The 13,769-nt window shown below is 43.2% G+C and overlaps 1 protein-coding gene across 1 annotated transcript; it reads right to left on the reverse strand.

Annotated features, from left to right (window-relative positions):
• Nucleotides 1-1,041: 1,041 nt before the first annotated feature.
• LOC121366677 (peroxisomal 2,4-dienoyl-CoA reductase [(3E)-enoyl-CoA-producing]-like) lies at nucleotides 1,042-12,983 on the reverse strand (the record flags this gene model as incomplete). The annotated part of the gene is made up of 3 exons (XM_041491030.1): nucleotides 1,042-1,339; nucleotides 2,894-2,998; nucleotides 12,890-12,983. Coding segments are annotated over 3 exons (435 nt in total), but the record flags the coding sequence as incomplete, so codon positions are not given.
• Between the last annotated feature and the right edge of the window lie 786 nt (nucleotides 12,984-13,769).

The raw sequence follows: 13,769 nt of genomic DNA on the forward strand, positions 1-13,769 counted from the left end.
ATGTTCGTCAACAGCATACACATGAAATCAAACACTAAAAGAAATGCAAATCAGGGTTATAGTTAGTAATTAGAATCGGTTTACTTGATTACAAACACTCAATTTTGTGAAATGATAAACTGTATACCGTATATCGCTGTGTATTAGCCGACTTTTTGATACAAAAATTATCAAGTCAAAGGCTGGGGTCGGCTTATCTAAGGAGTCAATATTTTATTGGAAATGTAAAGTTAGAATAGTGACGTCACGGCTCGACTCGATCTATTGTCATTATTATGCTCTGCATTTCCGCTTTCATAAAGGTTTAATATTGCATTTTAACACAAGCTATTACAAACAAAAGATATTAAAATTGTATATATATGTTCATCTTTAATAAATGTTGGTGTTTAAAAGTTATTAGTAATATTTATCTGTTTAAACAACAATAAATGGTGACCGATCAAAACAATTTCGGAAAACTTCGCAGGTCACGTGTCATTACAAAACTGCTTACTAAACCGGTGAACATGTTAATTGTTCCAGCTTCATTTGTTTTGTTTGTCGGCTTGGGATTAATCGACATGGGTGGTTGGGTATGGTAGGGTATAGCCGACTAGTAATGAAAAGACCGATTAGCACAATCAACAATGCAAACAGTCACTGTGTTTTTAACGTGTGGCTGCAATCAAGAATGTTTAGGTATATTTCGCTATCTTGGTACTTATATTTTACGAGAAATAAATTAACCGGACACCGTTTCTATAAATAGAAATAGGCTACTGCTTCCGGATAAGTTTGCTGTGACAAATGACGTTTGAAAGCAGATGTACTTTGTCATTTTGTAGACCACACAGACATCTGACTTGGTTAGTTTTATATAGGGGGGTCAGCTTATATACAAGGTCTATAATTTTAAAGCCGATTTGGAGGGTGAAACTAGGGGGTCGGCTAATGCATGGAGTCGGCTAATACACAGCGATATACGGTACATCAACCTATAATTCACCTATTGTTACACCTATTGTAATTAAGCCATTCTTAAAAAAGCACAATTTGATGTTAAAGCTGAATACTGTATTTCCATTTCTTGTTATGTTTAGTATATCTGAAATTGGTTATTCTCACAGCTTGGAAGAGGCCATTTTTCTAAACATCCCAGATTTGATGATTTCGCTTGTTTTGTAATAATTGTTATCGTCAATAAGATGGATGCCACCGTCCGCGATCACGGTCGTTCCGGTGAGGAGTTCGGCAGCCCCTGTGACGAGGTATAAACAAATATGGCCGATGTCAGCTTTTGTTCCCACCCTCTGTACAGGAATCGCCTTTATATAGTCTTCAGTTATATAGTTGCCACCTGTAAATTCATAATAACATTATATAATTGGTTTTAATAACACAAGCATTCTGAGAGTACTGCTAATTAAAAATAATACATTTATTTCATTTCAACTTATTTCATGCTTACAGGGGCCTAGCTTAGGATTTTCAGGTGGTACGCAGACTTTTTCAGCGATGGAATAAAACGCCCCCCCCCCCCCCCCCCCCACTCACACAAAAAAATAAAAAATACATTTGTAATCTCAGGTGGTACGCAGCTGTATACCTGCCTATATGGAAGCTAGGCCCCTGGTGCTTATATCCAATTAAGGTTCAAAAATGCTGTCCTGAGCACACACCTCAGCTATCTGGGCTGTCTGTCCAGGACCGTGAGTTCTAAAGTTGTTAGTGGTTAGTGAGAGAGAAGAGGGTGTAGTGGTCTTACACCTACCCATTGAGTCATTAAAACTCACTCTAGGTGGGAGCCGGTACCGGGCTGTGAACCCTGTACCTCCCAGCCTTATGTCCGATGGCTTAACCACGGCATCACCGAGGCCGGTGAAAGCAATATATGATCCCTACAGGGCTTTTAAGTTCAAAGGGGCATAACTCTGTGAAACATGGATAAATTCCATTTTTGACAGTTATGTCCCTCGAATACATTTCCATGAAAGTCAAACTTAATCTGGCCACAACTGTCAAAAATGGGTAAATCTAAAAAAAAATTGAAAAAACTATATGGAACAGACAGACAAACAGACAGATGGATAGAAGGATGGTGACAAAACCTATAGTCCCATCCAGTTCGACTGGTAGGGAATAAAAACACTAGTATATGTTTAACAGGCAGTGCCGGTGTAATAGCTCAAAATATACTCCCCGCCAAACTATACCCGGGGTTAAAGTGGGCTAGCCTGTTTTATACCCCTAACCCTAATCCTCATTTTTTATTACTAACCTGTATACAAAATAAATAAATAAATAATCTGGACTAGAGAGGTATATTCTGGGCTAGCCTGTTTTATACCCCGGATTTATATAGGGGCAAAGGGCGCAATTGCCCCGGGCCACCCTGCCAGAGAGGCCCCCCCATACTAAGGACTTCCTTTATAAAAAAAATGTAATAATTATAAATATATGTTGAGGGGCCCCCGAACCTAAAGTGCCCCGGGCCCCGGCCCCAGCCCCCCAAGGTCTAAATCCGGCCCTGTTCACAGGAAGCCATCATTATGCAAGTTTTATAAGAGCCCTTCTATTTTGAACTATACTAATAAAACTTGATTATATATTACATATATCTATAATAATTATTGTTTATAATACATCAGTTTTGACACATAGTGATACATACACCATTTGGTCATAATACGGTGTCAACATGTATTGTATAATTCACCAAAAGCAGGTAATAGTGTTACCTATACAATTACTAACCCCCGTTTTTTATAATTTTTATGAACATGTATCTTATAATTCACTAAAAGCAGTTATAGTAATAGTGCTATCTATAAAACCACTAACTTAATTTTGTAGTTTTCTGCATCAAGATTCGCCAAAAGCAGGTGATAGTGTTATCTTTACAACTACTAACCTAGTTTTCTATAACCTTCTGTGTCTTCAATAGGGCCTGGTGCCACACACATTACTCGAACCCCATTAAGGCCCCACTCAACTGCCATGTGTCGTGATAAGGCCTCTGCAATTAAAGTTGACAAATCATTAACACATTTATACCAAAAAAACATATAAATCATGAATTTTAAATTTGATAGCTCCAAGCATTGTAATGGTCAACTGGATATATGGTTTCTGGGTGTTAATTCTGTTGCAGATGACCCACCCCTCTTCAAACACCACTAGAACACACTGATTTATTGTGACATGTTGTCAGAAGTAACCCACTACATTTTTAAATTACCAGTAGCAGAAAGGGATCTTTTACATGGACAATCCCACAGGCAGGGCAGCACATACCTTTGATATACCAGTCATGGGACACTTGTTCTTCAAACTGATGCATTTTTGTACAATCAAAGCCCAATTTAAGCCCAATTTTGGGTAAGAAAAAACCCAAAACAATTCTACCCATTCTACCTATTCCAACTCAGCAAGGCATGCTACCATCAAAATGACATCAGTGGTTTGTGAGGTGAAACATAGTCCAGTGGTAAATCACTCATTTGATGCACGTGGGTTATTTCTCATTTCACCCAGTGCTCCACAACTGATATATCAAAGGAATTGGTATGTATTATCCTGTCTGTGGGATAATGCTTACAAAAGATTCCTTGCTGCTGATGGAAAATAGCCAATAGTGTGGCAGCAGGTTTCCTCTTTTATTATCAGTGTTCTATTTAATTATTATTATTATGTCTGACGCTAACTAAAACCAAGTGTGTTGTTAAATAATACATTTCTTTCTTTCTGTCTCTGGCTGGTTAAGTGGACAGACCCTAGTTTTCAAACACTAAGGCGTATTTTTCACCTAGACCCTAGTTTCAACCTGTAAAAATGGACACTACGTTTGATTAATGTACAAACTTGTAACAAATTTGGATACAATAGAGTCTGTGACATTGAAATACCCTTAAAAATAGACTCAAACGTGATTCAATAATCATTACTTCTCCGACGCACGTGTGTTTTTAAAATATGTAAAATGCATTGTGTGGTATTAGAAACATGAGGATGACCAAAACACTTGGATAATGGATAATCTAAACAATAAAATATAAGTAATGTTTGATTTCAGTGATTATAAACGGCTCTAATAGTGAAAAATATAAATGGTATCTAATGGCCACTCAAGTAGCATTCTCTATTACACTAAGCACCGGCCTCGGTGGCATCGTGGCAGGCCATCGGTCTACAGGCTGGTAGGTACTGGGTTCGGATCCCAGTCGAGGCATGGGATTTTTAATCCAGATACCGACTCCAAACCCTGAGTGAGTGCTCCGCAAGGCTCAATGGGTAGGTGTAAACCACTTGCACCGACCAGTGATCCATAACTGGTTCAACAAAGGCCATGGTTTAATTTGTGCTATCCTGCCTGTGGGAAGCGCAAATAAAAGATCCCTTGCTGCCTATCGGAAGAGTAGCCCATGTAGTGGCGACAGCGGGTTTCCTCTCAAAATCTGTGTTGTCCTGAACCATATGTCTGATGCCATATAACCGTAAATAAAATGTGTTGAGTGCGTCGTTAAATAAAACACTTCTTTCTTTCTATTACACTAATTCCTCAGTGGCACCAATATATGTGTGGTAATCCTTTAGGTAACTTGACAAAAGTTACAGGCTTCTAATATCTTACTGGTCAGTGTGTACGTTGGGTGAACAAAGAAATTATTATACAAGCTTGTGTGTCGTACTGATTTTACGAAACAAGTGTCAGGATTTTTATATTACACCAGTGAGAGCAAGGGTAATACATAAATCCTGACACCAATTTCGTAAAATCAGTACGATTCCCACGTGTAATAATTTATTTATTATCCACATTTTCCAAAATATTATTTTCATGAATAACAAGCTAGGACCATGTCAAAACATTTCAAACGTAACTAAAAAGAGACGACGAAACGACATCATTTTCCGAAATGACGTCATTTCGGTAAGTGGTTACACTGTGGAAGCCACATAAAGTTATGATGTCACTTCACAAAATTACGTCATTCACTGTGCACGTGAAATCATTATGTCACATGTGGGTCATACTGGTTATATTTCCCTGAATATCGTGAACTATGTTGATAATAAACTTAGATATTACACAGTACAATATTTAAACACTTATCCATCAAATGTGTGTCTTCATTTTAATACACAGTTCAAATATTACTTGTAAGATAATGAACTGAGATACCAAACTTGGCATTTATTGCCAAATGATCTAATGTCATTATGATAATCAATTTTTTAATAAAATAAATGAGAATTCTATTGAATTAAATGTATTGTCTACTATAAAGTTATTCAATGTCACTGACAGTTTAAATTTATTCAATGTCACCAACAATTACATCCACATATGTTCGTCTCAATGCAGGTTAAAAATATACATAATAATAATAATAATAATAATGTTTTTTACACACCTGTTGGTGACAACACCATGCGTTATTTCTGATAACACATTGTTTACATACATACATGTGTTAACAATTTCAAGACATATGACATAAACCAGCATGGTGGAAATCAATTACACTGACATATAGTTAACCTGACAATCATGTGTCTGTGACACATAAGTCAGCTACAAGTGCAAAGAGTTGGAAATATCTTTTAGTCAATAAAGATGTTAAAATTTGCTTAAAACTGGAGAAAACTTGAGTGTTTTCTCTTTTATAGATACATTACCTGTCCTCAAACAAGTGCACCTCCCCCCCACGCAAGTGGTCTGGTCCGAACATCCCAACAGCCAATGGGATGGCCTAAATTCTTCTACTGCATACTGCTCTCTAGTTCCGGTCACATGACTGTAACTTCCTTCTTTTTCCCTGAGCGCATCGCACGGAGAACAGGAAGCGGGGAGGCCCGGGCGGGATGAATCTTGAGGACAGGTAATGTATCTATAAAAGAGAAAACACTCAAGTTTTCTCCATTTCTATAGACATTACCTGTCCTCAAACAAGTGCAGCATTCAACAGATGGTGGTGGGTGCCGAGATCCGTAGATGCTTGTGATAACTCCCCAACCGGAAAGAGGCTGACTAGTGGAAGAATAAGGCCAACCTTGGTAAGCCCTCATCCTAGGGATGCCCGTCACAGACCAATGCAGGTGATGTTAGTAACAACAACCAGAATGGTGGCATCCGTCAGCAGTGGCAGGTACGGCTCCTAGAACACATGGACCAGGAGGCGGAAGCCACATCTCATGCTGGTTCTGACAGGGTGGGAAGACGTAGCCACCAGGGATGCAGGTGTTAGGTAACCCTCACGTATTGAAGTGTTATAGTTTTTCAATAACAAGCGACAACCTAATGAGGTGCATCCGTCAGAACATTGAACAAAACAAGACCCCCGAGTGTTTTCTGTCTAGTACACCAAAGATCTGTTAGTTCAATAACGACAACCAATAACCACATGCAGTGCAGGGTAAAGGTTATCGAGACAAAAGTTCCGGCACCAGTACGTGAACTGTGCAAAAGAACAAAAGTCTAAGCAATCCTCATCTGTCTATTCGATGGACATCTCGGTATGCAGCCCAGAATCAGACAGACATCAACGGCGACGAGGACGGCTTGTATTCAACAGAGTCTGTGCAGCAACAACCGGACCCAGATGATGGAACCCCTCAACGTCTTCTGTGGAGACATCCCTCAGATAATAGTTGGCGAAGATGGAGTCCGTAGCCCAGAACCAACCAGTGATAATGTGCTGAATGGGTGTGTTGCAGTGCAGGGACATCGTGGCAGCCAAGGCACGGAGTTCATGCGGATTAGAAGCAGACGGAGCAGGTAAACCCTCCTTCTGATAGGCGGTCAGGATAGAAGACCGGATCCAGGTGGCCACCGTGTTCTTGGTAAGGTCCCTCAACCGACTCTGGTTACAGGAAAGGAAAAGTCTTTTGCGATGTTGTCGAAAAGATCTGGTCCTCTCGATGTACTGGTGCAGGGCTCTGACAGGGCACAACGCCAAGTCCTCAACGTCCGCCGGACCAACGATAGAGGAGAGGGCCTGCACAACATACGAACGAGGCGCTTGGTCTGGTAACTGATTCTTTGCAACAAAGTTCATGAGTAACCCCAAGTTGACTGCACGCCGATCTTGGTGAAAACGTACCAAGTCTACATCAAGAGCATGGAGTTCTGAGACACGGGCAGCCGTGGCAAAACCGAGTAAAAACACCGTCTTCCGCATCAAGTCTTGCAGGGAAGAGGATTCGATCGGCTCATAAGGTGCGGTCGATAACGCTCGTAACACCAGATTCAGGTCCCATCTTGGTGGCCGAAACCGGTGTACTTGATCATCAAGGCGAAACCCTTTGATCATCTTATGGATCTCAGGAATACCCGATAACTTCGTTCCAGTAGCGACATCACGAACAGTAGCGATGACCGAAACGTACCCAGCGATGGTAGACCCCTGTAATCGTAAAGTGGTCCGCAGATACAGCCAAAAAAACCCAGCAAGACGAAGTATCTGGATCGTCTGAGGTTTGAGGTTCCGGACTTGCCGGACACACCCTCGGTGAAAGCAAAGCCATCTGACGTTGTAAGCCACAGTAGTAGATGATCTGTGCGCTTTCAAAATGGCCGCCGTAGACTGTGAAGAAAAACCTTTCTTTCTCAAACTCTTGGCGATAAAGTCCACGCGTGCAGTTGGAACAACTGCGGACGTGGATGGTATAGTCTTGACGTGGGATGCAGCAACAGATGATCCCAGTCTGGCAGCGGTAAAGGATGTGGATCGGCAAGACGTATTAGATCTGGATACCACATCCTGGATGGCCACATTGGAGCAATGAGTAACAGGCGACAATGGTACAGCTGAAACCTCTGAAGCACCCTTGGAAGGAGGATTCGTGGAGGAAAAGCGTACGCGTCCATCTGTTCCCAGCTGATGGCCAAGGCGTCGAGATCCAGAGCTTCGGGATCCAGCACCGGAGACACGTAAACCCTCAGCTGATGGTTGAATCGTGTGGCGAAGAGATCGATGTTTGGTGTCCAAAGTCTGTCGCACACCCATCGAAACGCTTCGGGATGGAGCATCCATTCCGTCGGCTGTGGAGACGACGGCCAAGACAGTGTGTCGACTAGTACATTGGAAACCCCTGGAATATGGCGAGCCCGAAGTTGCAACGGAATCTCGTCAACCAGCTTGTAGAGACGATAAGTCAACTGCAGCAGACTGCTGGAGTGGGTTCCGCCCTGACGGTTGATATAAGCCACCGCGGTAGTACTGTCTGTGGCTACCATGAGAGAGGCGCCTGACAGCATCTCTCGCCAATGAAAGATGACGTAACTGACAACATCTCCAACAGGTTGATGTGTAGATCGGCTTCATCTGGAAACCACAGCCACCAACAGGGACTGGACTGCAAGGCGACTGGTAACCGGATCAGCAAATCTGCGTTATTGTACTGAATGCATGGATTCAGAAACAAACTGGATACCGCGACCTCTAAGCATAAAATGTTGCGCCGACGTCAAAATTACTCTTGCAATGATACTTCATGAAACAGTAATAGAGTGATTCAGGAATCAAGACATCGGAAACAGCGACCCCGTGATGCAGGCAAGAGCCAAGACAGCGTAGCAACTCGCTACGCTACATGCCCGATATACCTGGAAGTGAAGCAACGCAAAACAGCAACCGGCTAAAATCCACGGCCGTCACACCACCCGGTGCGAAACAGCAGCAGAGACCATCTAGACAGCATCGGTCACGAACTCTGGCGGTAACAACAGTAAACGTCAGTGAGTTGATAAGCCGCAATGAACCATAGGAAAACGGTGACGGTAAAACCCCCGTACCACGTGATGGCAACTGGATAACTTCCGGAACCAGCGGAAGTAGCGACTGTCTTGCATCGCCACCGGATATAGAGAACGATCTGCCGAATGTCGCTGAACCTTCCTCGAACAAGAGAATATCGGTGCACGGGATCTCAACACAAGTGACCGGACCAGTAGACTTTCTTCGTCACCAACCCGGAACGCTTGTAACGTCGACCCTTTCACGGCAAAGAGCCGTATGTAGACCACAGGTCTGCCAAGATTACCGGCTTGTGCTGAAAGTCAAGAATGGATCGCTTCAGGCAAGTCGGTTGACGATAGTGTGCAATCGTAGTGCACATCGACGTCACGGAAGATATAAGGTAGACCAACATCAAAGTCGACGGCTAGAACAAGGCATATCCTCTGGCATCCTGCACATGAGGAGTTATGGTCGCCATGTACAACATGTACGCTGAACTGAAGCCATCGACAGGACGTGCCAATCTGTAAGTTCTAGGAAGACGTCTGGTCCCGCCGGAAACAGCGTCATCCAAGGCCGGCGTCACACCGTTGAAGGATAGGTTGAAGACGGGATACGTTCGTTGTGACGAATGGGGAACGGCACAAACGAAGTCTACTCAAGTAAACCGACATCGGATCAGTCCTCAAACGGAAACCTTCTAGAATGGTGCGAGTGGACTGTGAAGTGACGAAAGCATATACACCGCAGCGAGACAAACAGTCACAGCCATGTGGGTCACTGCGTCCGGATCTTCTATAACGGAAGGTGCCGACGCATCATCTGGAAAATCGGTCAGTAACCTGGCACAGGCACTTCGATCCAATGTACTGGCTGCATCGGAAACACGGACGGTCCCGTCAGGAGCCGGTGTAACCCTGAACGCCGAATCAGCTGCCGACTGGTGTGGACGGTACGATGTACACGGACCGGCAGGAGCCGGTGGAACCCTGGACACTGCACCACTTCGATCGATCACGGGACGACGGTACCGAACGGTGAGCCGATGACGCAATTTTCCAATTCGTTACAGGGCTCCGTCTGCTTGCTGGAACAACGATACGCACGGGCCAGTTACTGGTAGCCGTGTAAACCGACGGGGGCCTGTGGCAGCCAACGATCGAATGCCGATATCTGCCGGTGGAACCTCCGTGGCGATCATCGAACCCGGACCCTTCTTGGCTGAAACCGGTGGATGGGCCAGCGGCGGTAGCATATCAGATATGACAGCCAGACAATCCCTCAGTGACAAGTGGTCCGCCGCATCCAGATCTTCCAGCACCGCATGAACCGATACATCATCAGAAAGTCACGTAGCACCCGTGAACAGGCCAGTCGCTCTGGTCATGGCCCGATGGAGATACCGGAGAAACCGGACCGTGGCCGGTCCCGTGTGGATACCAAGGAACGGATGACCACATCGTCGTTGGATGTGGCAAGGACGGCAAACATGTCGTAGACAGCCGCCAAGCAATCCCTCATAGTCATATGGTCCGTAGAGTCGGGCTCTTCAATGACAGATGCCGCAGGCGCTTCATCACCAAAGTCTCGTAGAACTCGAGCACAGGCCAATCGATGTACCGTAATGGAAGCCGCTGGTTAAACCGGACCGTGGATGGTCCGTCTAGCCCTCGGAGGCCTTGGAAGCCACATCAACTGAAGGTTGGCGCTGACGATCTGTGGAACCCGTAGGGAGCCATACAGGTCATGTGGAACGGCTACGGTCCCGGCTCCGATGCGCCGAAGGGGACTTCCCCGCCGAAGATCGGTGAGCCTTGGAATCCGTGGAGCGTCTATCTGAATGAGCCGGCTTCTTAGAGGGCTGCGTAGAGACCGCAGGCCTGTCATCCGAAGTCTTAAGTAACGGTGGAGCTGAAGAAGCCGCACCCCCTGAAGAGGGGACTGGAACCGGACCTGACCCCGAACTCGCCGATTTAGGTAAGGTCGCCATTGACGCCATTGTTTCTTCCAGCATGGTCGGTAGAATTGAACGTAACTCTTCCGCCACGGAGTCAGCAATCGAAGGCGAAGATTCCACCTTCTTGGTCCTCGAAGATTCCACCTTCTTGGTCCTCGCTGACACCACCTTCAGGTAAGCCGCGAACTCGACATCAGACAAGCCCGCACAAAGGTCGCATCTAGAAGTGAGGCCACACGAAACACGACAACCTGGGTCGCCGCCGGCTAACTTCTTGCAGCGTAACACGCTCGAACTAGTCGCCTGAACATTATCAGATATGATAATAGTAATTTTTCAATCTGTGAAAAGAAAGAAAAACCAACCATAACACAAATACAAAGCCGGTAAATAAAGACGCCATTTTGCTAACGAAAATTAAGGTGAAAAACATTTCACCCAAACACAAAGCCAGTCAACACAGACGCCATTTTGCAAATGGCGTCCGACACGACAACCGGCAATATAAACAACATTTCATGTAATTAAACGCTTGGAAGTCAAGTGAAATACGCGAAAAGAACATACGAAAGCTAATGAAAACGAAGGTGAAAAACATTTCACCCAAACACTAATACAAAACCAAAGGTCTTATAAAAGTTGACTCCAAACAGAGCCAAGCAAAAGGACGTCCAGACCCTTTAGCGAAGAGAAAAAGAAGGAAGTTACAGTCATGTGACCGGAACTAGAGAGCAGTATGCAGTAGAAGAATTTAGGCCATCCCATTGGCTGTTGGGATGTTCGGACCAGACCACTTGCGTGGGGGGGAGGTGCACTTGTTTGAGGACAGGTAATGTCTATAGAAACTGGTTTTTGAGGATATGTCAGAAATAGAATAATACATTTGTGTCCGTTATACATTTTTAAACAACAAGTTGTGAGATAAATTCTCACAACTCGTTGTTTAAAAACGTATCAAACTAGCATTGTGAGATAAATGGTATCTAACGGCCATTCATGTATTATTCTCTGTAAAAAACATACATTAAAATTTTAATTTTATTCACATGCATTGTGATGAACATCATTTGTTTTGTTTAACAACACCACTAGAGCACATTGATTAATCAACCATTGGCTATCAAACATGGTAATTCTGACTCATTGTCATCAGAGGAATCTGGCTACATTTTTCCTAACGTAGCAAGGGATCTTTTATATGCACTTTTCCACAGACACTGACAGGAAAGCACATACCACAGCCTTTGACCAGTGTACTGGTTGAAACGAGAAAAATCCCAATCAGTTGAATGGATCCACCAAGGTGGTTCGATCCTGCAACACAAGCATCTCATGCAAGCACTCAACCAACTGAGCTAAATCTTGCCCCTGAACATCATTAGATGCAACTACATGTATAAACCAAATTTCATTGATGTAGGATTTACAGAAACAGAGCTAAACTCGGAACTGAGCTAAATCTTGCCCCTGAACATCATTAGATGCAACTACATGTATAAACCAAATTTCATTGATGTAGGATTTACAGAAACAGAGCTAAACTCGGAACTGAGCTAAATCTTGCCCCTGAACATCATTAGATGCAACTACATGTATAAACCAAATTTCATTGATGTAGGATTTACAGAAACAGAGCTAAACTCGGAACTTTAACATCGAGCTAAACATAAAAGTTGACGCCATCGTCGCTACTGGAACAGCTACATGTATACCTATATTAAAGTACATGTATACTGACACAGGTTATGTGATAAACAGAATATATTCTGTATATACAGTGTGATACAGAGAATACCACATTGCATGTACATGTATGTCATGTGATAGTTTCTGTATCTTATTATACATACTTATAGGACAATAAACAAGCTTCCATTTCTTGTCATGTTTATGTCCCGAGTGAAATCATTTTCATCTATCACAAGTTTTAGAGAGTTACGATGAAAATTCATGAGTGACATAAACATGATACGAAATAACAGAGAGTTTATTATACTACATGTATTTATTACCCATAACTGACTTTAATTTATATAACTGATTCTTGTTTGGTTGACGCTCCGGTAAGGCTGTAGTACACCAATCAATGACGTCATCGAATGATGTCGAAGTGTTACATCCCACTTGACGTTCTAGTGGGACATAACACTTTCATATGAACCAAGATATTTTTAACCACATGGGTAATACTAGTATATACGACACTGACCAATGGCAGCTTTGGCCGGTCCGGCGTGTGCCTGGAATCCGGTACCTCGCAGGTGAAGAGTGGCCGTGATGTTGATTATCACTCCACCGTGATTCTGAAACACAACACACACAACATGGTCATCGCGGAAGACATACTTCATTTTTTAAAAGTGAATACTGTAAATATCGTACATGTTTAGTAACAGCAGCACATGTTAAACTACGGCAATGTACGCAGGGCTTGAACTTAAGAATTTGTCTCCCACGGCAATTTTTAAAAGAATTACAATGGGTGAAACAGTCCACCGACGGCAATTTTAAACCTGCCTATGGCAATTTTTTTTAAAGTGACATTTGCAGCAAATAAACCTGACATAAAGGTTATCCTGTTATATATAGACATCTTTTAAATGTACAAATGTTAAATATTGGCAGATAATGTACACTAGGTATGTACATTTCGCCATTGTTGAGGAGCTTTATCAACGGCACAAAAATGCCATCGGTGATGCTCGCTACCTACAGCAATTTATATCTCAACGACGGCAATTGCCATCGGTGCCGTTGTTAAGTTCGAGCTCTGTGTACGTGGTGTCTAACGAACATATATATAGTGATTTGGACATTTGGTTCAGAGAGCTAGAGATGACAACTGCTATTGCAACATACATGTATACATAGGCTATACTCTACTCATACCAACAGCTAGTCACATACGTACTTACCTTTGCTTGACACCCAATGGCTGATATGAATTTTTTGTGCTGGGGTGTCATTAAACATTCATTAATTCATTCATACCAACAGGATCTTTTATATATAATTTCTCATAGACAGGATAGCACATAACACAGCATTTGATGTACTCATCATGCATGGTGGACTGGTTGGTATGGAAA

The sequence above is a fragment of the Gigantopelta aegis genome, unplaced genomic scaffold (assembly GCF_016097555.1).
Source record: "Gigantopelta aegis isolate Gae_Host unplaced genomic scaffold, Gae_host_genome ctg6595_pilon_pilon, whole genome shotgun sequence".
Lineage (NCBI taxonomy): Eukaryota > Metazoa > Mollusca > Gastropoda > Neomphalida > Peltospiridae > Gigantopelta > Gigantopelta aegis.